The 27,198-nt window shown below is 54.2% G+C and overlaps 1 protein-coding gene across 5 annotated transcripts in view; it reads left to right on the forward strand.

The window, feature by feature from the left end:
* The window catches only part of Myo18a (myosin XVIIIA), a 106,814-nt gene that overhangs the window by 49,181 nt on the left and 30,435 nt on the right, over positions 1-27,198 (forward strand). For 3 of the 5 annotated variants that reach the window (XM_059271263.1, XM_059271264.1, XM_059271265.1), the window contains 17 exons: positions 10,007-10,094; positions 10,290-10,396; positions 10,494-10,670; positions 10,988-11,201; positions 11,430-11,572; positions 12,391-12,491; positions 13,241-13,304; positions 13,484-13,628; positions 15,745-15,921; positions 16,131-16,221; positions 16,459-16,651; positions 17,442-17,528; positions 20,084-20,225; positions 20,340-20,499; positions 21,564-21,750; positions 22,041-22,284; positions 24,794-24,903. In XM_059271263.1, the coding sequence (XP_059127246.1) occupies positions 10,007-10,094; positions 10,290-10,396; positions 10,494-10,670; positions 10,988-11,201; positions 11,430-11,572; positions 12,391-12,491; positions 13,241-13,304; positions 13,484-13,628; positions 15,745-15,921; positions 16,131-16,221; positions 16,459-16,651; positions 17,442-17,528; positions 20,084-20,225; positions 20,340-20,499; positions 21,564-21,750; positions 22,041-22,284; positions 24,794-24,903 (2,430 nt within the window). Of the gene's footprint in view, positions 1-8,077; positions 8,184-10,006; positions 10,095-10,289; positions 10,397-10,493; positions 10,671-10,987; positions 11,202-11,429; positions 11,573-12,390; positions 12,492-13,240; positions 13,305-13,483; positions 13,629-15,744; positions 15,922-16,130; positions 16,222-16,458; positions 16,652-17,441; positions 17,529-20,083; positions 20,226-20,339; positions 20,500-21,563; positions 21,751-22,040; positions 22,285-24,793; positions 24,904-27,198 lie in introns of those variants that run through there. The other 2 variants (XM_059271266.1, XM_059271267.1) reach the window with 2 other exon arrangements.

Below are 27,198 nucleotides of genomic sequence, written 5' to 3' on the forward strand. Positions count from 1 at the left end.
CAGACTCTGGCGCTGAGGGTCAGGAGGACCAGCAGATGGGAAAGCTTTGCCATCTGCAGACCTCTCATTCCTGGGAGGCGGCCTGAGCTGCAGGTGAAGGGAAAAGAGGTCTGCCTCCTGGAGAATCAAAGGCTTGGGGGCTCTCGCTGACTCCTACAGTGCTGGATCTGGAACTGACTTTATCCGTTATCTAGACCAGGCTAGCCCCAGGCAGGCCCAGAGGGGTGAAGTGGGTTATTGGAGGACGTACAGCCTCCCAGAAGTTCTCTATTCTATATCCACCTTGCTTTTGTTTTCGTCAACAGTTTATTCCTCTCTCAGAGGAATGTGACCTGAGTCACACCTCCCGTCTGTCTTCCTTTCCTCCTGTTACCCACAGCAGTTGTCCCAGCGGGTCCTGGCCTTTAGGAAGACGCGGAGTCCCTGAGAGGCCCTGCCCCTGTTTCTTCTCTGACTCAGGGTGCAGGCCGCCTTCAGCACTATGGCCTTCTCATCACGATTTGCCTTCTGGGAACAAAAGGGAAGTTGGATTTCAAAATCTTGGTTCTCTTATGTGCTTGGCATGGTGAAGCTAGAGACGGACTGGAGCATGTGTGTGCATTTGGGGGTGCCGAGAGTCACCAGTGGCTTTGGGGAGCCCTTTCTGCCTTGATGAGCTTCTGTGCTGAGTCACTTTCCTAAGCCCCATCTCTAGTAAGCTGAGCTGACTTTTGTACCACTGGTGCCCTCCGAGTTCATCGCTCCACACCCTTCTACAGCCTGTGGCTCAGACTCAGCCCTGGGACTGCGGGGTTCTGGGAAAGGCTCAGCCCTGATGCCTTTGGAGCTCAGATTCTCTGAGTCTGGGGGCTGAGGTGGGCAGAAGAAGAAAGGAGCTGGGAGAGAGGGAATCAGGCCAGTTGGCATCTGGGTCCAGAGAGTAATCCAGGCTGTGGCAGACTTGGGCATGCCTTTGTGCGTATGCACAGTCTCTGGCTGGACAATGACCTACAGCAGCCAGAACCTTTAGGGAGGGGAAGGGGGCGTGAGTCAGCCTGAGGCTAAATCCAGAGCTGAGCTCAGACCTGAGCCCAGTGTCTCAGACACTTTGGGGGGCAACCAGTGTTCCCAATGCCTCACCTTGGACAGCCGTTTGGGACCCCAAACAGAAGCTGCTGGAGAAAGGACAGATTTGGAGCTGGTGAGGGTTTCAGAGTGAACTTAGAATCTGGGCCATATCTGAAGCCAAGCTAACAGCACTGTGTGCACCATTGAAAGTGTCTGTGTGGTTTGGGGACACTGCTGTCCTCTAACCTGTGTGCCTAGGGGCTAATGCATGGTGTGATCCCTGTGGGGAGGGGTGATGGCCCTTGGTGAGGAGGGCAGCATGTACAGACCTGGCCACCCTGCATATATCCTCTCTATCCAGCCCTTCCCCTTCTCCGCACAGACCCCAGTTCCTGAAGTAGAAAGGTTTTCTCTGTGAGTATTTGCCATCTTCCCTCTGTCCATGTCTGTGAGAACTAACTGAACCCGGGACCCACTGAATATGCTTCGTGGACAAGATGCAGCTTCAATACTGCAGTGGTCATCCTGCTGGACAGTGTCCAGGCACTGCTAATTGGAGCTCAAAATTGACCACAGATCCTGGGTGAAAATGGACAGCATCACTTTGCTATTGGATAATTGATTCTGGATGTTGCTAAGAATATCTTCCGTTAGAGATCGGGCTTCTTCCTGGGTGCCTCTCTCTCTCCCCTACTGTGGGCTTAGGGACAGAGCTGCCTAGGGAAGGAAGACCCATTAAATCTCCTGGGCCTGCTGGGCTTTAGGAGGGAGAGATACTGAGAGGTCCTAGAAGAGCAGGCTTTCTGACCTGGGGACTACCCCCTTGGAGTTCCTTCCCAGCCAGTCTCTGAAGGGGAAGAACCTTCCCCAGACAGCTATGGCGTCTGCTCTTTCCCTGACTCTGCCCCTCCTGTCTGACTCAGGCTACCAGCTCCTGCTGTAGCCCAGACCCACACCCCAGTCAGGGGTATCTCTCTCCTCCATATCTTACTTTACCTTGGGGTTCCTTCCCCCATCTCCATGGCTGGTAATTTTGTGACCCTGAGGCCATGATGTGGACTTCTGACAGCCCCGGTGGGCTGGCTACTGAGCCCCCAGCATCCTTGGGGTTTACTTCCACGGAGACTCTTGGTTCTTAAAACACTGTCTCTGGACGGTTTCAATTACAAATGAAGAGATGCCTTCCTCAGCCCCCCACGGCCAGCACTGCTCTGGTTCTCGGGGAGAGAAAGACCCCTAGATCTTTTCATGCTGGTGTCAGGTCTCCCAGCTTGGACCTGCCAGTGAATTCTCTGTCTGCTCCCTCAGGTTAAAGAGGAGGACAAAACTCTGCCCAAACCTGGCCCTCCTGGCAAAGAGGAAGGGGCTGTAAGTGCTTCCCTGAGATCTGGGGTGTGGGGGTGGGGGGTGGGGCATGTACATGTGTGTATGCGTGTGTGCACATGTACACAAGTGTGGGTGTGTGCACATGTGTCTGGTGGATTGGCCTTATCACTTCCAGTGTTGCTGGTGTGGTTAAAGGGAATGTCAGTAATGGTGGAAAGTGTAGTGTGTGTGGCTGTACTTGTGGTGTATTAAGTGGGGGTAAGCCAAGGTGCTTTGGGGCCCCCCTCCGTCTTCCCCTCAGCCCCCTTTAGTTACCTTCCTTCAGGTCGTTTCTCGGACCCTTTGGGGCGGCGGTGCTCAGGTGGGTAAACTCTCAGATCAGCGAGCACCCACCAAATGAGGGCTCAGCTGTTGGGACTCTTCACTGCGCCGGGTGGCCCAGGACAAGGGCGCCGAGGGATTCACTGCAGCTGCTGCCGCTGCGTCCACCCCACCCCACCCCACCCCCTCAGCTGCTCTGTGCACAACCTGGAGGCTGCCCATGGCTGCCCAATGTCCCCTGCCACCTTGGGACAGAGACCCCGAATAAAGCTGGACTTTTACAGGGTGAGAGGGAAGACATCTGAGCAGTGAGTGGGCCAGATGTGTGTCCAAGAGAGGATGTAGTCCTTGCCAGGGCGGGCAAACTGCGGCACGAAACCATGCTTCCTTACCCCAAATAGTAGCTGTCCTAGCTGTCCCTGTCTTCCTTGGATGATTTGATTAGCCAGGCATGGGACTTCCTTTCTTTCTTCAAAAATAGCATGTACTTAGGAGAGTCTAGCAGGCAAAGCACTATGTATGTGTTAGCAATTACCATCATGTCGTCCTCTTCACCCGTGGGGGAGGGGAGGGGAGCCAGAAATCGGCAGAGAGAAAGAAAGACCTGGCAGTTGGCGCTATGGCCAGTTCCACAGTACCCTGGCATGCCACTGAATACTCTTGGCCTGAGAAGCTTTAGAAGAGCCACCGTCCAGCCCTCCCTCTTCACCCCTGCAGCAGAGCCTCCCTAGAGCAGAGACCTGGACTAAGGCCCTCGGCTCAGCCGTGCTCAGGAGGTGAGGTGCCCTCAGCATGTGGCAGGTCTATCATCTGTGAGCCTGTAAACAGGCGTGGCAGCTAGACCTTCACAGCAGTGTGATCTAAAATCACATTGCTCGGGGGATCGAGGACTGAGCTACAAGTCAGTGAGTAGCACATCACTGGTCAGCCCCCGAAATGACCTGAATTCTTCCCAGGCAGTGTGGCTAGCTTTGCAGGAAACTCTGCCCTGCCGTTAGCCAGTGTGGCCTTCCTAGTGGCCGCCTCAGACAGTTCCTGGCAGAGTGTCAGGGAGGAGGTGGGTTCTCTAGATGGAGAATGCCAACATACACCAAGCGACTCCTGGGTGCCCAGAGGCTGGGGCTCGGCAGCTCTCAGAGCGGAGGTGAAGGGGAGACCGTGGCTACACACCGGGAGGAGGGGAGGTGCACGGCGGCGGGGGGCTTGACTCAAGAGGAGTACCTCGGCAAGTCCTTTCTCCAGGATGGTCAGGCTGTGGGTCTGATGGCCTAGGGAATGAAGGAGGAGTGACCAAGGCAGCAAGCCCCGTGGAGATAGGGGCCTAAGGCTGGTGCTGGGAGCTGCCTTCCCGACCTCCTCACCTTCCAGCTCTGCTGAGTGTCAGCTGTGACCCTGAAAAAAGACAGCAATTCTAGAGTGCTCATGGGGGCTTTGGGGGCCTTTGTGTTGGTGTCTCCAGTGCCCTTCACACCTTCAGGGGGTGGGCAGTGGGATGGTTTGTGAGAAAGAGAAGGCAAACTTTTCAATGCGGTTGTTCTGTCTACATGTCTAGACTCTAGAGGGTGGAGAGAGGAGTACTGTGTGTGAGGGGGGCGCGTGGATCTGTGTGTTGTTCCGTGGGTGAATGGAAGATCGGTCTTGAGGCCCGAGGCTGCACCCCCTCGTCCCCTGTGTGCATGAGATGGGTAGGGACGTGGGGTGGCTACTCATGTCTACCTGTGTTTATGTGACTGTAGCCAGAGGGCAGGACTAAAGAGAGCAGAGGTCCTCAGCCTGCCGCCAGCCCGGTACCCTCAGAGACTGCCCAGACAGCAAAGAGCCCTGAACCCTCGCTCACTATGAATGGCCTGGGGGCCGCCTCAGCCGAAGGCCCAAATGAAGAGGCCCAAGGTCTGTCCCGGAAGCGGGTAGCGAATGCGGTGAGGAAGGTGGTGAGCAAGGTACTGCCTGGTGAGGAGCCTGGGAATGCTAAAGAGCCTCCAGGCCGAGGAGCCAAGTCCCCTGAGCACCCACCTCGAGGCAAGAAGGGAGAAAAGGCAGCCTCTAGTCCCAAGCCCCCACCCCCGCCGCCTCCTCCTCCGGCTCCACCAAAGCCTGAGGCGAAGAAGGAGGCAGTCAAGGATGAGCTCTCTGTGGGCCTGCGCAGTCTGATGTCCCGGGGCCGAGGCAAGGACCACAAGTCCCGCAGCAAGCAGCCTCCTGGAAGAGGAGAGAAGGCCCTCAGCCAGGAGCCAGGCTCCTCTGGAAAACCAGGCTCCCCAGACACGGTGGATGCCCCGAAGAAAGCAGGATCCCCAACCAAGCCTGGAACCCCAGATAAGCAGTGCTCCCCAGCCCCGGCACAAGAGCTGGCTAATCCAAATTCGGCTGGCCCGAAGTCAAACGTCTCCGGAGAGCAGCAGGCCAAGTCACCAGCCTCGGGTGTGCGGCAGGAGGTACCCAAGTGTGCCACTAACCTCCCATGTCCCTCACCACTCTTGCTTGAGGGCTGAGCACCCTCATGGTGGCTTCCTTAAGCCCGAAGGAGCCTCGCGTGATCCAGGCTGGTCCAGGGTTACGTGCCCACCCATGGCAGGGGCTGCATGACTTTCATTAACCCTGTGCTAGAATGAATGATGGCCTGGGCTCTGGCCGGGTGCTGAGAGATGAGAACCGCTAACCGGCATGCCGCAGGCCTTTCCATGAGAGTCAAGACCTGGTCTCTAGCTATACAAAGCCAGCTTGAGGCACCATATCCAAAGCTAAAGATCGGCTTCTCAGCAGATGAGTGCAAGGGAGAAACAGTGTTCTTAAGTCAGGTGGTCCAGGCTCATAACCACAGCCACACTTCTGTGAGACTTCAGCAAGGCCCACTGCTGAGAGCCTGTCTGTCAATTGGGGAGCTATAATGTGGGCCCTTAGTCCCTTCTGTGAAGTCTTAAGTACTGGGAATGAGTCATTTTTATATTTTGGAATGTTTTATGGTATACATACAAGCAGCCACCTGCAAACAAACTCATGATTCTTGCCAAAGCAAACCCATGAGTGTTCTCACTACCCAAGGGAAAACGATCAACAGTTTTGCCACCAAAATAATTAAGAAAAATCTTCTGTTTGGGGAACTCTTTGGATTTTTGACTTACAGACAAGGTGTAATACTTGCTTTGGAGGGTGGCTGTGCCGATTACATATGACACAGGTTATTTATTGCTCCCTGGCACCCGTCACCCACAAATGGTAGGACGGTCAGTGATACTGATGACATTTCTTAATGCCATCGCTGCTTTCTTCAGGCCTGGCCAGATTACCCACTCTGGCCGCAGGACTCTGGGGAAGCCCCGTACCTGGGTGTCAGGTAGGCAGAATGAACCCCTCTGTCTCTGTACTACTGCACCTTCACAGGTGATGGCCCCTTAGCTGGTCTTGAATTAGAGACAGTTCTTTTCAAGCTCCTCCACCTTGTGGGTCCTGCTGAGGTCTCACAGGCTATGTGTTGAGGGATAGACATTAACTTTCATCCTGCTTCCCTGAGCTTTCTTAGGTTTCTTGTAGCAAGAAGGAGAGGAATGAGGTGGATGCCAGGAGGCGGCCTGAGGGACCTTGAGGCACTCACTGGGTGCTTCCTCTTGGTAGCCATCTTTCCTGGAAGTGGCCTTGCCCCCATTCTTCCTGGGTATTACAGGATGTACAGGAAAGCCAGCTGCTGCCCTTCCCCATCCTCCTGGCATGCTCTGTCAGGGCAGTGTGTTCCTGGCCCCTAGGGAAGAGTTGGCAGGGCCTTTCTGGTCTGATGATCAGGGTAGGAGCTGAACTTTAGTCCCTCGGGGAACCTGTAAGTAGCCAGGGAGTATCATGTGCCTGTCCAGTGCTCTTGCCTCTCCCTCCGGCTCTCTGTCTCTTCTCCGTGCATGAGGGTGGAGTTGGGCGCTGAGACATGTCTTGACCTGGAGTTCATCTCTTGTACATCCTGGGACAGGAGTGAATGGGGGTAGCAGGTCATTTAGAGCTCACAATGGTTAGGGAAGTAGGAAGACAAAACCCCAGCCCTCTCGGGCATCTACCTCTTCCGTTTTTTGTTTTGTATAGTTCCACAACTCAAGTTAGCACTCAGCTTGTCTCCCGGATGCTGCTCCGCTCTGCATTGGGTCTCAGTGGCTCCCTGGGCTGAGAGCTTGGCATGTGGTGCCTCCTGCTGTCCCCTGAGCCAGAACTAATAGTGGTTTAACCTTTAGACAGGAGCTGACCCTGAGGTCCGGCTGAGTCCCGCAGAGGAGGCACATCAGCGACTTGAGAGGATCTTCACAGCTTCTGTAATGCCACCTCTCGTGTGTGGGTTCCCAATCCCCGGCCCGCTTCTTCCCAAGGCTGGTGGCTGAACTCTGTGTGTGTGTGTGTGTGTGTGTGTGTGTGTGTGTGTGTGTGATGATAGAAGGGAACCCTGTGGCTGTCCATGAAACCTCACAATGGCTCTGGAAAGCTGAACTCTGTAGAGTATTGATACTCCAGACAGCCCAGGGCCATGACCATGGAGGGGCCGTTCATAGCTGGGGACCTAGTCCCCTTCTCTAGCCCAGCTCTCCCACTTGGAGGACACTCATTGGGGTTAGGACCTGGTATGTGACAAGGCAGGAGTCAGTGTTTCCCACTTTGGTGCCTAGTGTCTTGACCCATGTGGGGATATTAGCCCTTCTCACTTCTGACAGGCAACATCCAGAGCTTGCCTGGCTCCCATTTCTCCCAGAAAGGCTTTTGAGGGTTTTAAGTAACATGACTGTAACGTAGAGGTCAAGGCTGGCTTGAGGGTTGGGCGGTTGGCAGGTAGCCCTAAGGTTGGAGCTGGGTGGAGTTATGCCTCTGCTTGCCATGTGGTCGGTGTACCTGCCCAGGAGTAGAACATGGTGCCATAGGGGCTCAAGGAAGGCGTCTTAGATTTAGGCTGTAGGTGTCCTTGTGTTATCTCTGAAATGTAGCCCTTAGCGTGGGGAGAGACACCCCGTGGGCATGTGTTTAGAGAGGAGGGACCGCCTTCTCTTGGTGCCTGGTAGCCATAGGGAAGCTGGTGCCCTGGGAAAAAAATCAGGAGGATTCCAGGGGGCCCAGGCCTTCAGTGTTGGGAGGTGGCCTGGCCTGCCAAGGGCGTGGAAGAGGGAGATTAATTCAGGGTGGGCTGAATAGCCAGTCCAGGAGAGACTGACTAGAGGCGGAGTGACAGATGCCTATGTACCACGAGGAGTGACCCACAGGAGCCTTTCCTCTGTAAGGTCTGATGATAACAAGGACCTCCAACCACCCCGCTGTGGTCTGGCCTCTCTTGCCTGGCCAGCGCCCACATCCCGGGCAAGTACTCTTGACCTCCACGCTGTATCTTGAACAGAGTGCTGGCTCACTGGTCCAGGGGTGTCTCTTGGGGACCTGCCGTGGTCCCCACCTTCTTCACCTTTGTCTCTCTTTCTCTCTTTGCTCGCTGCTGGCAGCTGGACCCCGAGGCCGCCTCTCCTGCCCACAGCCAGGTAGGGTGCTCCTGCCCCACCCAGGAGCTCTCTGCTTTCTCCAGTGACAACCCACCACCCCCACCTTACACCTGGGCTGGCGTCTGTGCTCGGGCCTCCTGCTGGAGTGTAAGGCCTCTTTCCCTCCTGGTTCCCACTCTAGTAGGGGACCCAGGGGAGCTGAGATGGTGCAGCTGTGGCTGTCGGGGAGCATCATGGCCCCAGCTTTGCCTCATGAGCTTCTCAGCCACTGGAGTCCAGGTCACTCTGGATAAGGAAAAACCCGGAAGACCCTTCTTCCTCCCCTTAGCCCCAGCCTGAAGATGAGATGGTCTCTGTCTCCACCTCATGGTCAGCATGAGAAATTTGTTCTCAGATGATCTCTAACAAAGCTAGTGGCAGGCCATGACCTTTGACATCACTCTAACACTTGGCCATAGAATGTGCTCATGCAAGAGAAAAGTTTCAGCTGGTTCGTGTGATCTGAAAAAAACAAAATACTGGTGATTTATTTTTGAGACAGAATCTCTCTTTGTAGTCCTGGATGTTCTAGAACTTACTCTGTAGACCAGGCTGGCCTTGAACTCAGAGATCCCCCTGCCTCTGCCTCCCGAGTGCTGGGATCAAAGGTGTGAGCCGACACTCCCAGCTCAGTCCTTCAAATATTAAAAAATAAAAATCCAGTATTTTAAAATTTTTCTCACTTTGACAAATCAAAACGTTGACAGCTTTATTCTCCCTCCTTTCCAAACCTAAAAATGTGCCGAAGACTGGACAGTACCATGCTTACCTGTTCTTGCCATTTTCTGATCTCTCACCCAGGGTTCAGTTCCACAGGGTGGTGTCTCTGCCTCAGTTTTGGCTCTCATGAGAATGGGGCACACCTGGAGCAAGAATGGGGGGAGGGGTGCCAGCTGGGGACAGCGTTGGAGCCGGTGCAAGCCTGAGGCCTGGTCTGCTGGGGTGGCCAGCCTCCCTCAAGATGCCATCACTTGGCTGGCATTTCGCCCACGTGCTGCCAAGGGGCCTGATAACCATGGCGGCCAGGCCCCTCGCTTGTCCCAGTTCTCTGGTGCCTCCCAGCTCAAGTGTTCTTATCAGAGGGCGTCGGATCTGATAGCCCCGCTCCGACAGGGCTTATAAATGCTTATTTTGATTGGTCATCTCCGGGGACCTTTCCTACCCTTTCCATGCACCCCATGTTTGATAAATCAGTGCTGTCTCCAAGCCCATGCAGCCCTGTGCCCTCATGTGGCATTAATATGCCTACTAGGTTTGTGCAGCTACCATCTTCCAAGTAGGGGCCTTTGTAGACTGTGACTTGGAGGAGAAGGGCATTACCCCCTTGCCCACATAGAGCATCTTCAGGCTAGAGCCCGGGGCCTCTTATCATTCCTTAAGGCAGAATCCTAGGATGCAGGAAATGGCTCTTCCCACCTTAGGGGAAGAGGCCTGTCTTTTGTTATGAAAGAACCCATGACTGTGGCCCAGAGTTCAGGGCTTGAGTCAGGGTGCAGATCTCAAGGCTCACAGGGAGGAAGGGATAGAGCAGCTGGAGGAGGAGCCTGGTGACTTGCTGGGGCCACGGTGTCCCTGGACCCTCACAGTTGGTATAATCCCTAATCTCCTTGTCTCTGTCCTCAGCACTGCCGGTGCCCTACCCTCCTTTCCTGACCTCTCACTCCCAACCCCAGGCCCTGTGTCCTGTGGCTCCCACCTGGCTTTCCCACTTGCCCAGTGGCTCAGCTTGAAGCCCTCTCTCCTCCCTGACTCCTCATTCCTGCTGTCTTTGTCTCTCTCTGTTTTAATGCAATGTCTGTTTATTCCTCCCCTCCCTCTGATAGGCCAAGACGGAAGAGCAGATTGCAGCCGAAGAGGCCTGGTATGAGACGGAGAAGGTGTGGCTGGTCCATAAGGATGGATTCTCCTTAGGTGAGTCTCTGGAGGTTGGGCATAGATGCTAAGACGTGGCTCAGGCCTGGTATGGGGAATGCCTCTACTTCTGGTAAGGGCTGGAGTGAGCAAGGAGAGGCTGACGAGCCAGAGGGGAGGAAGGCAGGACCAAGGAGGTCTAAGTAGAATAGCAGGGCTTTCCCAGGCCCAAGTCCAACTGTCCCTGCTCTGCAGCCAGCCAGCTCAAGTCGGAGGAGCTCAGCCTACCTGAGGGGAAGGTGCGTGTGAAGCTAGACCATGATGGAGCCATCCTGGATGTGGATGAAGACGATATAGAGAAGGTTGGAAGGAAGCTGCTGGCAAGGGAGGACCCAGGCAGGGCAAGCCTGTCCCCTGTGACGGAGATGGGATCTGAGTCTTCGCTGTCTGTCTTCCCAGGCGAATGCTCCCTCCTGTGACCGTCTAGAAGATCTAGCCTCACTGGTGTACCTCAACGAGTCCAGCGTCCTGCACACGCTGCGCCAGCGCTATGGGGCTAGCCTGCTACACACCTATGCTGGCCCTAGCTTGCTCGTCCTCAGCCCCCGAGGGGCCCCTGCTGTGTATTCAGAGAAGGTGTGCCTTCCTGTGGACCCACCCGCCCGCACCCTACCAGTTCTGGCTTTCTACTCCTCCTCTTTGGTGTCCACTGGCTTCCTGCCCACTCTCATAGTTGACCTTGGGAAGAGGAGTCAGAGGGTGGGGGACAGAAGGATATCCTGCAGTCCTTAATAGAGTTGGTGGATATCTGCTTTTCCATGCATGGCCTTGCCCTCAAAATGCCTGGGCATCTGTGGAATGGCAGTACAGAGATATGCAAACCCCAGCAGTGAGGCCAGGTGGGCCCTGCTCTAAAAGCCCACCCCCCTCACGTTGTGCCTTTCCTGTTCAAGGTGATGCACATGTTCAAGGGGTGTCGGCGGGAGGACATGGCACCCCACATCTATGCCGTGGCCCAAACTGCATACAGGGCGATGTTGATGAGCCGCCAGGACCAGTCCATTGTCCTCCTGGGTAGCAGCGGCAGTGGCAAGACCACCAGCTTCCAGCATCTGGTGCAGTATCTGGCCACCATTGCTGGCACCAGCGGGAGCAAGGTGTTTTCTGGTGAGGCATGGGCAGCGGGAAAAACAGACGGGTGGGGCAGGGCTGTGGGAAAGGAGAAGGACCCTCCTAGATGCTGGCTCTTTTATCCCCGGGTTCCTTATCTCCCCCCCCCCCCCCAACTCACTTACCCCAATCCCTGAGCAGTTGTTGTCTGGGGCATCCTGCAGCCCCTGGCTTGAGGGTGAGTGTCCCTGGTTTTCCTGATGGCCCCCGGGCCTGTGCTTGCAGTGGAGAAATGGCAGGCTCTGTACACCCTCCTGGAAGCCTTTGGGAACAGCCCTACTGTCATGAACGGCAGTGCCACCCGCTTCTCCCAGATTCTCTCCCTGGACTTTGACCAAGCTGGCCAGGTGGCCTCCGCCTCCATTCAGGTAAGGGCCATGCTCGGGCCTAGCGAGCAAAGAAAAATGGAACCCCTGGTTCCATGCCCTAGGAGTCAGCCTCCCCAGGGCCTCATTAACCTGGAAGTCCACCCTGGTGAAACGGAGGCCCATGACAGCATAGGCAAGGCTGGTCTGTGCTGACCTGATTCTGCCCTCCAGACCTCCTGCCCATCTCCTTTCCCCCTCCCCACCCTACTGCTGGGAACCCCACCCCTCTCTGCCGACTTTCTGAGACTTAGGACTTCTCTCAGGCTAGTGTTCCACACTTGGCAATAAAGGAAGGCCCAGGCACACCAACCTTTACCATGCTGAATACAATCTTTTCTTTTTAAAAGATTACATTTATTCATTTACTTGTGTGTATGTGTGTATCTGCACATACATATACATGCCATGGTACATGTATGAAGGTCAGAGAGCAACTTGCTGCAGTCAGTCATCTCTTTCCATCATGTGGTCCTGGGGATTGAACCCAGGTTGTTAGTTAGGCTTGGTGGCAAGCATTTTTGTCTGCTAAGCCATCTTGCCGTCCCCTAAATGAAATTTTCTGCCGTAAGTGGCTATCACCCAAAGAAGGCTGGTCCCTGGGTGGCTGGCCACGGCGGTGCCCACCCCTACCCCCGTTCCAGGAGTTTGGGACTTTCCCCTTTAGCCTGGCTCTGGTTTCTACCTTTTCTGGTCTTGGAGTGAAGTGGTTGGGAATAGGCTGCTCTGATGGTTCTGTGGCTTGGAGGACCAGGGCCTGGCTCCTCCTGCTGAGGCGTAGGTGGAGTGTGACTGTCTTCCTCATTCACGCTCTGCCACAGACGATGCTCCTGGAGAAGCTGCGTGTGGCCCGACGCCCAGCCAGCGAGGCCACTTTCAATGTCTTCTACTACTTGCTGGCCTGTGGTGATAGCGCCCTCAGGTGAGATGGGAGGGGGTGTTCCAGTGGGACTCTGGACTCCAGCCCACTGCTAGGATTTTGGGCCTTCCGGCCCACTGTGCCCTGTGTCCATTACCTGCTGTGTTCTGGCTCCAACCTGGGTCCTCGGGATGGCGAGATGATAGGGACTCAGGTCTTGCCATTTAGGAATCGCTTGTCCCTAAATCTTGGGGTCATGCTGTATGAAAGGGACACCACTGGCTCCTCAGTGTTCAGTGATGTCTGGTCTGGGGAAGAAGTTCACCTGGACGAAGGTGGTGTGGCTTGTGTGCAGTTTCACGGCTGCTGTAAGCTGAGCTGCTCTGGAAGCCAAGCCTCCTCCAGTACCCTCCAGCTGGCCCTCAGCCCCGCCCCCCATTGGATGTCCCTACTGTGTTCTTCCATACATGCCTCCAGACTGGCTCCCTGCTCAGGGTCAAGCGGGTAGCTCCAGGATCCTCTTCCTCTCCTTTCCCAGCAGCGGCACAGTCTGGCCTGGCTAGATGTGCCCTTCAGGCAGGCTCCCAGCTCCTTCCCAGGGTTCCGACTATACCCTTTCTCCTAGGGAGGCTGGTGACCTGCTGAGGCATCCACTCCAGTTAGGAAAGGTGGCAGATCTGGCTGGGTGATTGGGGTGATGGGCAGATAGTCCATGTAGTCTGGAAGCTTTAATTAGTTGTCACCCCCCTGAGAGGGGCAAGGCCTCGGCCCGGGGACCAAACCTCATGCTGATGCCTCCTTTGTACCCCTAGGACAGAGCTCCACCTGAACCACTTGGCAGAGAACAATGTGTTTGGAATTGTGCCATTGGCCAAGGTGAGAGCCGGGTTGTGGGGACTGAGTTGGTGGCTCTGGGGCTGGAAGCCTCCATTGGCAGGTGGTTCCCCATGGCTGGTTCTAGCATGGCCGTGCATTCCCAGAGGGTCCAGGGGTGTGGGGCAGGCTGGAAGGGAAGCACCAGAGGTTCAGAGGCAGCACCCCTGTCTGCCCTCCAGCCGGAGGAGAAACAGAAAGCTGCTCAGCAATTCAGTAAGCTACAGACGGCCATGAAGGTGCTGGCCATCTCCCCCGAGGAACAGAAGGCCTGCTGGCTTATCCTGGCTTCCATCTACCACCTGGGGGCTGCTGGAGCTACCAAAGGTAAGGGGCAGCCTGTCCTGTTACCCAGAATGCCTCGGAGGTCCCTACGCACCGTGTGGTTTGTTCTTGTCCCACACACTCAGCTGTTACCAGACAACCTTCTCCTGCTCCATGCATACTTTGGCTTGTACCCTGTCTCAGTCCTCCACATCGGAGCAGAAGGCTAGAGAAACATCTCTGCCCATGATTGCCTGAGGCTTGGCCTTAGCAGTCAAGACAGACCACAGTGAGCCGTGAGTGGGTGGCTGGGGTGTGGGACTGAGGGATGGAAGGTACTCCCTCAGAGCGGCGCCCGGAGTGACTGTCCTTCTCATTCCCTTCCTGATAGAGCCCATTGAGGAGGAAGCCGGTAACTGACCTTGGTGTACCTTGGGGTGTAGGGACCTGCTTGACGGTCTTGGTGCTTCCCTGGGCTCCTGGGCACTGGGCTCATTCTCATGGGGAACTGGTCTAAGGGAGAAGCCCTATGTTAAGGGTAGAAGAGGAACCTGCTAGCTATAGTAGAGCCTCCAGAATATCAGTTTTTTCTTCCCATTTTACATCCAGAACCTGGGGCTTCCTGAGACCAGTTTCCCCATCTTCCAATCCACTGGTTTGGTAGTTGCTTGCTCTTTCTCCTGCATGTCAAGGTGGAGGTCACTAGGGGGCAGCAGGCACCTGGTAGTGGATGGACTTTAGCTTCTGCACTTGGGATCCATGCTTGTGGATGGCTGGGCACAATCGGACTTGGAAGAACTGTTCTCTTCCTTGGATCTTGCACTGAAGGGCCACGATTGTAGCGGCTCTTCACCCCCTTTTCCTCCAGCCTTGGGAAAGGGGGTGCTGGCTCTGGATGGCATTTCTGGCTTTTGCTCTGTCTTGGAGATGTGAGAACGTGAAGGCTGCTTATCCCGAGTTGGGAAGCATTGGTGGTTGTGGGTGCATGCAGGAACAAGTGTGGGTGTCTGCTCTCTATGATACCAGTAGGTGATACCTGCGTCAAGAAGCACCAGCTTTGGGTTAAATCTTCAGACTGTTGGGCAGAGAGTGTGAAGTCGTGTGATTGTGTCTTGAGAGAAGTTCTTGTATTCTGAGGAGTCAGGCCAGGTTTCCTCTGACCCTTCTCGGTTGTGACAACAGATGGAATGCTCTGAGTGTTCACAAGGGTCGTTCTCTCCTAAGTTTCTAGTATTTCCCAGGGGTGTGTGTGTGTGTGTGTGTGTGTGTGTGTGTGTTCATGCATTTGTGTGTGTGTGCACAAGTGTGCGTGCTTATGGTACGTGTGTGTGCCCACATACACAGTAGGACATCTTTTGTGTGTCTCTTTCTCTGTCAGTGTGATGACATCCACAAACACATTCCTTTGAGACTGTGCACTTTTGTATCTCAGGGCTAAATGTGATCGTGTTTTCTTGCCTGCTCATCTTCATAAACCCCTGCCTCCCACAGTCCCTTCCCGAGGGCCTGGCGGGCTCAGATGATGACTGTTTGCTAACACACTGTTTTTCTTTGCATGCTGCATGCTGGTCCTTTGCCTTACAGAAGCTGCTGAAGGTAAAAACCTTGTTTCTTGTTAGCGTTCCCTAATTGCTGTGATTAGGCCCATGTTGGCTCAGGCGCACATGTCTGTGTGGGCTGTTCCTTTCCCCTGCGGCTCAGTTGCCTCCCCACTGTGGAGCCATTAAGGTGTCTGTGGTCTCCCTTAGGGTATGGGGGGGGATGTCTTAATGTATCGGGGAAGGGACAGGTGCAGTTGCTCTCTCTTGCTAAACCCCCTGCAGGCACACATGGCTGTAGTGCTGCTGCTGGGTGGGCCTCCTCATCCCCTGACTGACCCTGCCCTCACCCAGCTCAAGCTGTACACCCCTGGATTAAAGAGATTTTTGCAACTGATTGTGTGCCCTCTAGTGGCAGCCTGTGGAGTTAGTGCCTCTTTTAGGACCTTCTCTCCTCTTTCCACCCCTAAGGGAAGAGCTGGCAGCTACTGGCTGTTCCGTTCCCATGTCAAGCTCAAGTAGCGTTGTCAGGAAGATGCCAACTCCCCCATCCTATGGGGTGAGGGTGCCAAAAGTCACAGAGGTTTTCTCTTGTCCCAGGAAAACCTAAGATGCTAGATCTTTCCCCCTCTACCCCTCAGCTGGACGTAAGCAGTTTGCCCGCCATGAATGGGCCCAGAAAGCCGCGTACCTGCTGGGCTGCAGCCTGGAGGAGCTTTCCTCAGCTGTCTTTAAGCACCAACTTAAAGGTGGTACCCTGCAACGTTCCACATCCTTCCGTCAGGGCCCTGAGGAGAGCGGCCTGGGAGAGGGCACAGGTACCTGGAGCTCCTTTGCTAATGAGTAGGATTGGAAGGGCCTTGCCTGGGACTCGTTGCCATCCTGGGGGTGGGAGGGACTACTAGAGTGACTAGGTGTTTCCGGTGGGATAGCCCCAGGTCAGCCGACTATGTGGGTGGAGAGCATTCCTGGGCAGGTGGAGTAGCCCCCAAGGACTGACGCTACAGCTGCTCCTCTTACCCCACAGGCCCCAAACTGAGTGCTCTGGAGTGCTTAGAGGGCATGGCATCTGGCCTCTACAGCGAGCTCTTTACCCTTCTCATCTCTCTGGTAAACAGGTAAGTGTCAAGTGGAACCCAGATGCTCCCCACTTTCTGCTTTAGTAAAAGTGGGGTTGGTGCTTATGTGGTGACTTAGGCGGGCTGTCCTCCACCAGCAGAGGACTCACTGTCCCTATAAGCCAAGTGAGGGGTCCTGGGCAGGGAAAGGGGTTGGCCATATGCCAGGGGCAGAGAAGTGGGGCCCCCTGTGTGGTAATGCCCCATCCAGCTCTGACTCAGGCTCTTCCTGCTAAGGGCTCTCAAGTCCAGCCAGCACTCGCTCTGTTCCATGATGATTGTGGATACACCAGGCTTCCAGAACCCTGAGCGGGGTGGCTCAGCCCGTGGAGCCTCCTTCGAGGAGCTATGCCACAACTATGCCCAAGACAGGCTGCAGAGGCTGTTCCATGAGCGCACCTTCCTGCAGGAGTTGGAAAGATACAAGGAGGTAGGTAGCTGCCATCAGGGTGCCCAAACCCTACTCCACCTCACCTTCCGGCCAAGGCATCCTGGGCAGGACATCTACAAATGTGTAAAACTAATCCCCAGCTCTCTGTCCATCCTCATGTCTGCCTTCCCTGTTTCCTGGAGCAGGAATTTTGTCCTGGACCTTGGCTGTGCTCCAGGAAGCTGAAGGCACATTCAGAGTCCCTGGGAGGTCTCCTTTTTCCTCTTTAGGCCCCCACCCACCCCTTTCAGTCTGTGAATTGCCACAGTGCAGTTTCTGCCTCAAGGGGGGCCTGGGGGCCTCTTCTCCCAGATCTCTGTCTAGATCTCTTAGAATCTAAGGCTTTAGGTGGTGGCTAGCTGTTGAGCCCTCCCTGGAGAGGTCTCTGGGATGCGCTGAGTTCTGGGATTTCTTCCTCCTGTGGAGGAGGGTATTTGTCTTGATTAAAAGAAACCCCCAGAGGGAGGGATATGACTTTGTCTTCATGAGCTCTGAGGATGATTGTGTGAAATGGAGAGAAGGCTTATTCTGCATGGCCTAATCAACTGCTGTGACTAACACCAGAGTGTGACTGCAGTTTAGTATAAAGAGATTATGAGAATTTTAGCTGTCAAAAGATACTGAGTATTACCTTGGGAGGCAGCGAGCAGTTTGTCCTGTGGGATAGTTTGGGGGCTCCTGCGTGGAGAGGAGGCACTGGATTCGCCCCCAGAGGCCCCGCCCAGCCTGCTCCTGTGGCTGTCTACCCTTCGTGGAGCCTTGAGTATTCCTATCACGCCTTCCTTCCTAGGAGAACATCGAACTGGCGTTTGATGACTTGGAGCCGGCCACAGATGACTCGGTGGCTGTTGTGGACCAAGCCTCCCACCAGTCCCTGGTAGGAATGCCAGGGAAGCCTGGGCTAGCCTCGACTCTTTCCTACTCATCTGCCTCTGGTAGAGCCCTCCCAACTGAGCTGCTTGCTGGAGTTGTCACTGTGGGCTAAAGAAGGCTCCCACCCGTATAGCATGCCCTGCACAACTACAGGGCTCTACCCTTGGGCACTCAGTCTGTCTGGGAAGGTGGCACATTCCCCTGCCTAGTGAGTGGAAAACCATAATTCAGAGTCCCAGCCAAGCCAGAAAAATGTCCCTCTTCTCTTGCTACCCGAGGCTGAGACCCTATCCTGAGCCCGACTGAGCCTTCAGTGTATCTGCCCCAAGTCTGCTGTCTGCTGCTTTGGGGTGAGAATCCAAATCCAGAGGATATAATCATTCCTTCCCACAGTCCATCAGGGCCTGGGTGAGGAGGCAGCAGCACCCTCAAACAGGGAAACAGTGTCAAATTTAAAATATCCCAAGGGGGGCAGACAAGGATGTCAGCCCTCACCCCTCAACCTTGGGAACAAGATGTCACATCTTTGGACACTGGCTGGCTTAATGAGTACTTGTCTTCAGATTGGGGATTTGCAACCTGTGCCTTTTTTGTTTTGTTTTGTTTTGTTTGTTTTTTTTGGTTTTTCGAGACAGGGTCTCTCTGTGTAGCTTTGGTACCTTTCTTGGATCTCGCTTTGTAGACCAGGCTGGCCTCGAACTCACAGAGATCCACCGGGCTCTGCCTCCCGAGTGCTGGGATTAAAGGCGTGCACCACCACCACCCAGTACCTATGCTTTTTTGGAAAGGTATTTATGCTGGGCAGCAGAGTTCTCCTTCGGCTGGCGCTCCCTCTAGGCTCTCCTTATTGCCTTGCATTGAGTCCCTGCTGGGCTAGCACAGGCATGGGCACAAATGCTTAAAGCGCCAGGGCTCTCCAGGGAAGATGGATTTCCTGTTCCTGATACCTGGCTCCCGTGGTGGCCTCCCTGCAGAGCCTTTGCTGTCTTCAGATGGAAGGAAGTTGTCCTTGTGTCTCATGAGCACCAGGGGGCAGACGTGTGTTAGGCTGCAGATCAGTCATCCTCGCGCTTAGGTTTCTGCTGTTTGATGGTGCTGGGGAGGGGGGGTCTCTAGTCCCATTACCATGTCACTCCTTCCTGTCATTCATCTCTAGCTATAGAATGCTGTCACCACCCACTGACCCTTGGCCTTCTGGGAGTCCTGTGATTCCTATGGGGAAAAGATGCAGGCAATAGATCAAAGAGAGGGAAAATAGCCCTTATTATTCTTGTCTGCCAGGCCCTAAAAGCCAAGCAAGAATGGGGTATGGGCAGTTCTTCCTGCATAAAGAAGACAAGGGAGATACACACACACACACACACACACACACACACACACACACACACACACACGCGCGTGCACGCGCAACTTCAGGCCAGATGTGGTCACAGGCCTAGTTACTATGTCTCCATGGGGTTAGGAAGCAGAATTCTACCTTCTCTTGAAAAACCAGAGGCTTAGAGGCCTGGAGTTAGCTTGCTGGATAAATCTCGTGCTGTGTAAGCATGAGGATTGGAATTCACCCAGGAGGCAAAGACAGAGGTCTCTAGAGCAAGCTGGCTAGCTAGAGTAGCCAAATTGGTAAGTTCAAGCAAGAAACCCTGTCTCAATATGTTGGGGAAGATACCTGACATTAACCTCTGACCTCCACATGCATTTGCGCGCACGCACACACACACACACACACACACACACACACACACACACACACACGAGACAGACAGACAGACAGACAGACAGACAGAGACAGAGAGACAGAGAAAGAGAATTTACTAACACTCACTATTGTTTTTCCAGGACAGTGGTCTGCTTGAGTGGCAGCCAGTCATTCCCTTCAGATGGGGACACACCATGCTTCCCCCACTCCGCTTCTGTTGGCCATTGCCTCCATAGTCACCTGCCTCAGGGTGTTGGTCTTTGAGTTTATAGCCAGCAGTGATCTGTGCACTCTGGGTTCTCCCCTAGGGACCAATGCAAACCGCACAGCCATCATTTATTAAGAGCCTTCTTTGAAGCTGAGTGTGGTGGTGCACACCTTTAATCCCAACACTCTGGGGGTAGAGCCAGATCGATCTCTATGGGTCTGAGGCCAGCCTGGTCCACATAGTCAGACCCTGTTTCAGAATGAACAGAGGAAGCCTTGCTTGAGCTTCTGCTGTACATAGACTTTGTCCTGAATCTGCTGGGAACTGAGGGCAGTATGGGATGGCCTCGCTCCTGTGCCCTCTGCGGAGGTAAGGGTTGAGGAGAAGCTCTGAATATGGGTGCAGATTGGAAGAAATTTCAGTCTTGAGTACCTTTGGACCCCAAGTCCCTGCAATCTTCTTAGAATTCTTTCTCAGCTAGTTTCCCTTCTATGCTCATCTATTCCACAAGGTGTCAGTAGTGAGCAGCCAGCGCCACACTGTTCATATTCAAACAAGTGTGACTACAGTGGTGAATGGTGTATTGTTGGGAGGGAGCATCTCCTTTGCACAGCTCCACGTGGCTGAGCTGGATCTTCACCCTTGTCCATAGGTCCGCTCACTGGCCCATGCTGATGAGGCAAGGGGACTACTGTGGCTGCTGGAAGAGGAGGCACTGGTGCCAGGGGCCACGGAGGACGCTCTCCTCGATCGTCTTTTCTCCTATTACGGCCCCCAGGAAGGGGACAAAAAAGGTAGGTGGTGCCTGGAGGACTACCCTTCTGCTTTGGAAGAGCCAGGTGGCACTCTCTAGCCCTATGTCTATGTCTGCGCCCTGACGACCTGAACTTTACCTCATGTACCCTCAGGCCAGAGTCCTCTCCTGCGCAGCAGCAAACCACGGCACTTTCTCCTGGGCCACAGCCACGGTACTAACTGGGTGGAGTACAGTGTGACCGGCTGGCTGAACTACACCAAGCAGAACCCAGCTACCCAGAATGCACCCCGGCTCCTGCAGGATTCCCAGAAGTAAGGCCATCTCGCATCCTGTCCCTACAGCTGTTCTCTGGGTTCCCTTCCTCTGGTGATATGTCAGAGGCCCATCACCAGCAAGGCAGAGAAGCCTCTAGTCCCTGAGAGACAGCAGTCAAGGCCCTGTGGCCTTGAAGACACGGGAATCGCCTGCAGAAATAGAGATGAGAAACAGATGGTTAGAGGTGTATGTAATTTTCTGTTTGAACTGCTCTATCACACTCTCCAGAGAAAGCAGAAACACCAGTCAGCAAACTTGGCAGCACATACCTATCACCTTAGCACTCAGAAGTTAGAGGCAGGGGAGTCAGAAGTTCAAGGTCGTCCTCGGCTACATTTTTAAAAGATCTTATTTTTTAATTATGTATACATGGGGTTCGGGGAGATGGGCACCTGAGTACAGGTGCTTATGGAGGCCAGAAGAGGGCATCAGATTCCCCCCAGAGCTGGAGTTACAGATGGTTGTGAGCCTTCTAACGTGGGTATTGGGAACTGAACTTGGGTCCTCTGCAAGAGTAGTCTGCACTCTGAACTGCTGAGCCATCTCTTCAGACCCCTCAGGAAAATTTAAAAAGTGAAAAATTATTTTAAAACCCGGAAATCCCATAAGCTCTATCATCCACTCATTTGTGTCATAGATTAGTAGATAGTCCCTCAGTAGACAGGGACTTGCAGGTGCTGGACAGTTAGCAGTGAAGAGAGAGAGCACACACCTCTGCCCTATGGAGTTACATTCTAGTGGAATAGAGGTAACGAACAAGAGATGAAACACAGATTATATAGTGTGCTGAACTGTATATTAGAAACAGTCTCTGCCCTCACTGGTGAGGAAGAGGAGTGGATTGCCCCCACTGCCCAATCCTTGCCTGCTTGGCCTCTGTCTATCTTGGGTTTTCTCTTTTTTTTTCTAGTTTTGCAGTAGGGTGTAGGACATACTGCCCCAGCAAGATGACCCAGGCCCCTGGCCACAGCCATATTGGGGAGGGGGGGGGCAGGGGGCAGGAGGGGGCAGCTTCTATTGCCCTGTGTTCTGACTCCTTTTCTCTTGCCTCCCCCTGCAGAAAGATCATCAGCAACTTGTTTCTAGGCCGGGCTGGCAGTGCCACGGTGCTATCAGGCTCTATCGCAGGCCTGGAGGGTGGCTCCCAGCTGGCCTTGCGCCGGGCGACCAGCATGAGGAAAACTTTCACCACTGGCATGGCAGCTGTCAAGAAGAAGTCCCTGTGCATACAGATCAAGCTGCAGGTGGTGAGTGTCCAGCAAGGTCCCAGGTCTCTTTCTGCTGGCAGGTAGGCACTCAGCACACTCATGGCATCAGTGCCCACCCAGCTCACCTGCTTTGACCGCTGCTGGTGGGATTGCCTTTTTAGGGCCGCTACCATGACTGGCCAGCCAGGCCTGAGGATGGCAGAGCTGTCCAGGCTTAGCAATGTCCCAGCAGGGGGCAGACCAGCTGCTACCCTGTGAGGAATGGAGATGCTAGCTTCCTAGGATGCTGGACACCAGAGCCCTGAGGGTGGTCCCTTTCCTTTTGGCAGGATGCCCTCATCGACACCATCAAGAGGTCTAAGATGCACTTTGTGCACTGCTTCCTGCCAGTGGCTGAGGGCTGGCCCGGGGAACCCCGATCTGCCTCTTCCCGCCGAGTGAGCAGCAGCAGTGAGCTGGACCTGCCCCCGGGAGACCCCTGTGAGGCTGGGCTGCTGCAACTGGATGTGTCCCTGCTCCGTGCCCAGCTTCGGGGCTCCCGCCTGCTTGATGCAATGCGCATGTACCGCCAAGGTGAGGCACCTCCCCGTTCTGCCAAGCTCTGGTGCTCTTTTCTGAGCTGGCCAGATCCCACTCCTCTGCTGCTATGCTGCCTAGGGACTGACTGGCTTGAGGTCCCCTTCCTTCTGAAGGTCCTTTCTCCTCACTATTCCCAGCCCAACCTGTTGCTTTCTATTTTGGGACTCCTCTCTTCCTCCTCTCCCTTTCTCATTCAAGTCCTATGCTTGCGTGTGTTTGTACACGTACACGTACACACACACCACACACCACACACATACACACACACACACACATACACACACACACCACACACACACACACCACACACCACACACCACACACCACATACACACGCACATGCACACGCACACGCATACACACACCACCCCATACACACCACACCACACCACACACACCACACCACACACACACACACACACACACACACACCACACACCACACACACACACACACACACACACACACACCACACACCACACACCACACCACACACACACACTCCATCCCAAATGCCCTAGTATTTGTTCTCGGGGCTCTTCTTGCCCATCATCCCTAGTCTGGGCGGGTCAGCTCTGCCTGTAGCAGCAGACAGAGTGTACCCTTTCAGCACTATCCACCCCAGGGGAAACAGGTCTAAATCTCTCGGAAGTACTTAAAATTCCCAAGAAAGGTCAGATAGATCCTTTTAATGGACCTAGCTCCTGGAGGGGACTAGGGTGAGGGTAGGAGCCCTTGTCATCCACACAGTATTTATGGCTCACCAGGTGCTATTCCCCGCTCTTTTACATACTAATTCACAGCAGCCTCACGAGGTGGTAACTACTATCATCCCTAAATAAGGAGGCAAGGCTCACCGAGGCTAAGGAGCATGCCCAGGGTCACCCAGTGGCAGAACTGGATTCCAGCCAGGCAGGCTGGCTCACCAGGCCTCTCGAGCTGAGGAGTTAGGAATTGCCAGGTTTCTGTTCTTTTCTTCCCCTCCCTCTCAGCTAGAAGTGCAGGCTGGGTCCTACCCACCCACAGACAGGTCCCCTTGAGGTAACCCCATGGATACCCTCACTTTTCCTCAGCAGTGAAAGCCAGGAAACAGGCTCCCTACCCTGTTCTAAATAAATCATCGATCTGTCCCCACGTCTTGATATGGAGTTGGTGTTTATTATTTCAAAACCAGATTGTTACCGCTCTGAACCAAAATCAATGTGCTTTACTCAAACAAGCAGATCGATGAGGCCAACGGCGGCAGCCTCCCCCTCCCCCTCCCCCCGGCCCCCAGCCACCATCGATAGCGCTGATGATTAATTAAGATGCCAGGCGCCCAGACCGCTATCCTGGCCCATCAATTTAATTGCAATTCAGATACAATCAATAGCTCACTTTGTCTTGGCCCCTCGGTAGCCCCCGCCTCCTGTTTCAATTATCAGGCACATGCATCAGCCTATCTCCCAGTTGGAGGGTTTCCCAGAGCTGGCTGGCCAGAGCAAGCCCCCAGCCGGCTGTCAGCAGCCCAGGTGTGAACTCCACTTCTGCCTCTGGCGAAGCCTTTGTGACCTTGGGTAACCCAATGGCTCCAGTCTCAGGCCTCAGTTTCCCTGGCTGAAAGCTGAAGCGGATCTAGCTGGGATCCCTTTCTGGCTTGAAATGCTGTAATCTGGAGGAGTGGACCGTTTGGCCCTCCTCTGCTGTGGGCCCTGGAGAGATCAGTGTAATTGGGGGCACTTCCTGCTGTCCACTATTCCGGCCGTGTTCAAAGTCAGAAGCCACCTTCCCTGGACCTCAAGCCCAGACATACTTTAGGAAAAGGGAATTTCAGGAGTCTTGGTCATTTAGCCTTAAACTCAAGGTCAAGGCAGGACAAGGAGGGAGTCCTTTCTGTAATCCTGTTGCGGGAGAGAGGAGACAGGGAAATCCTGTTTCTCTGAGTCTTCACCAAGCTGTGCTTGCTATATATTTTCTGACTTGGTCTCCATGACTGCCATGTGGAATGAGGTCCAGGGACCCTGTTTAAAGGTGAAGGTGGGTTTGGAGTGGGCTCATGATAGACAAGGGAGCCCCCACTCAGTAAGGCCTCCGGTGAAGATGAGGGAAGACAGCCTGGGAGGTCTGGGTGACTTCTAGGATACTCTCTACCCTCCCAAGTGTGTGACTCTGTGATAATGCAGAGACCAAAGCCTTGAAGAATCAATCAGGAAAAACAATAGGAAATCAGATTATAGCTGAAGGAAAATGTGGGGGCTGGCCTGGAATCCAGACCCAGCTCCTTACAGCCATGTGACCACACCACTTCTAAGCCGCATTTTCTCTCTCTCTCTCTCGCTCTCTCTGATGTTGGGAATGGAACATGCCCATGCTCTATCTTGAGCTGAAGTCGTCCTATCCTACTGTAGAACAGCTCTGATGGTCTGTCCTTTCTGGGCCTTCCCTGTCCCAGCCCCCTCCTACACCCTCCCTCGCCCAATCAAGTCAGGTGTCCACAAGGCTCTGGCTCTGGCTCTCTCTCCAGGTTACCCAGACCACATGGTGTTTTCTGAGTTCCGTCGTCGCTTTGATGTCCTGGCTCCACACCTGACCAAGAAACATGGGCGCCACTACATAGTGGTGGATGAGAAGCGGGTAGGTTTGGGTCTCCAGGATCTCTGCAGTCCCCTCACTCACTCAGAGCCCTGTGCCCATCTTTCCTAGATAATTACAGACTGGCTCTGGCTCAAGGTTACAGAGTTGCAGCCAGCCAGGGCTGCTAGGACAGACACAACACTGTGGCAGTGGGAAGTGGCTCAGAGCATGAGCTGCAGGGGCTAGGGAGGAACCATTGTTATTGGAGGCCAAAGATTTGGGGTGTCTGTGCTTTAGGAAGCCAGGCAGTCACACTGAGTAAACATACCAGAGCCTCCCGAGTAGATGACTAGGATTTACGTTTTGAGTATCCCACTGACGGCATGGGGTCCCTTAGCCTTAGCTTCTGTGGCGGGATCTGGTTCCTGAAGCAAGAAGCTGTCTAGGGCTGGACAAGCATTCTTCCTAGGAGGAGGCTGAGATAGCAAGTCTGCTTTGGTGTCCAGAGCACATAAGTCTGTGGGCCTCTTACAATCAAGAAAGGTGAACTCATGGCTTCAGAAGTGTCTTTATTACTTCACACTCCCACTTTGACCCCCAGAGGCAACTCCTCAGGCAGCCAAAAGGCTCCTTGAATAGAGGAGACCTCCTCCCCTGGGCACTGGCCTCAGGCTTCCAGCTTGACTCTGTGAAAGCACCTCAGTCCTTAGGAGGCTTCCCTGAAGGGAGTGTGCTCTGTAGGCTGGGGAAGGAAAGCCCACAACATCACCTAGTCTGTCCCTGCATCTTCTACCCCTTGCCTCTGACTCACAGACAAGCATTCACGGGAGCCTCAGAGATTTCTGCAGTCTTAGGCCCGTCAGCGTTCCACCTTCCTCTCCTCCCTGGCCCCGACTTCCATCCCTGCTTCCCGCTCACAGCGCCAGGCTGTACTTGTCTCCCAGGAAATGCTGTCCTTCCCAGACTGTCCTTTCTCCGTGAACCTCTCTGATCCCAGCACCCTGCCTGTGGTGTCCCCTGCTCAGGAAGTCTGCTGTTGGAGTCATGGAGACCTTTCAAGTCTGTTCTCTCTTCCATCGTTTACTCTGTAGCCTTGACACCATGGCCCCACCTATCCCGCACTTAGCCTTCATCACCCTCCGTTCTCCTGAGTCTCCCATAGCTCTAGCTTACCCTGAAGGGCCATCCCTGGGGTGGCCGCACTCTCCATATTCGACTCCCCAGGGCTATGGAAAGAAGCTATACAACCCTCTAGACCTAATTCCTACAGATTTGTGATCTTCAGCCCTAGGTGGGCCCTTGGCATGGCCTAGTAAGTCTTCTGTGTGTCCTTCCTTAGATGGCCTTATCACCCAGCTCCTTGCCTGTTCTTCCATTCACTGCCTTTCTCCTCAAATCTTCTCCAACCCTACCCCGCCTTCCCAGGTCATCTTCCCAGCAGATGACCTTGATTCTGAACTAATGAGATCAAGGGTCTAGCTTCTTTCACCGTCTTCGTATGTCCCTTCGTCTTCCTCCTTCTTCCCAGCCCCCATCCTGCCTCGGTGGGAACAGGGTGGAGGTGAGCCATTTGGGGCAGTTCCTTCCTCCATGGTGTAGAATGCATTCCCTCCTGACTCTTTTCTCTGTTAAAATGGTTCCACGGACAGCAACCTCCACCTGAAAGAGGCTTTTTGTCCAGCTCTCACGCCGACCCATGTGTGTCTCAGCTCTAGCCTGGGACCATCCTCGGCGTCCTGTTCTCCACCCTGGTATCCTGGGGCTGGTCTCCCTGGGTCTCCATGTTGCCAGAGCCACTGGGCATTTTTCTAGCCTCTGTTCCTTGAATTTTTTAAAAAAATATTTATTTTTATGTGTCTGTTTGCCTGCATGTATGTATGTATACAATTTGCATGCTAGGTGCCCATGGAGGCCAGAATAGGGCGCCAGATCCCCTGGAACTGGAGTTACAGATGATTATGAGCCACGTGGGTGCTGGGAATGGAACCCAGGTCCTCTGGTGTCGTACATCTTTTTTTTTTTTTTAGACAGGGTTTCTCTGTGTCATTTTGGTGCCTGTCCTGGATCTCACTCTGTAGACCAGGCTGGCCTCGAACTCACAGAGATCCGCCTGGCTCTGCCTCCTGAGTGCTGGGATTAAAGGCATGCGCCACCACCGACCCTCTCGAATATTATTAAGGACCAGCCTTAATAATATTCTTCCCAGGGGCCCAGAAGAGAAACTATGAATGGCGAGAATTATTTTCGGGAAAAGAATCTAAGTACACCGAGCTCTTTGTCCATCTACTTTACTCCTCTGGGATAAAAATCCTATCTACACAGCTTCAGTTCTGTTCTTGTGCCTGGCTCCTTTCT

Source organism: Peromyscus eremicus, chromosome 8a (assembly GCF_949786415.1).
Source record: "Peromyscus eremicus chromosome 8a, PerEre_H2_v1, whole genome shotgun sequence".
Lineage (NCBI taxonomy): Eukaryota > Metazoa > Chordata > Mammalia > Rodentia > Cricetidae > Peromyscus > Peromyscus eremicus.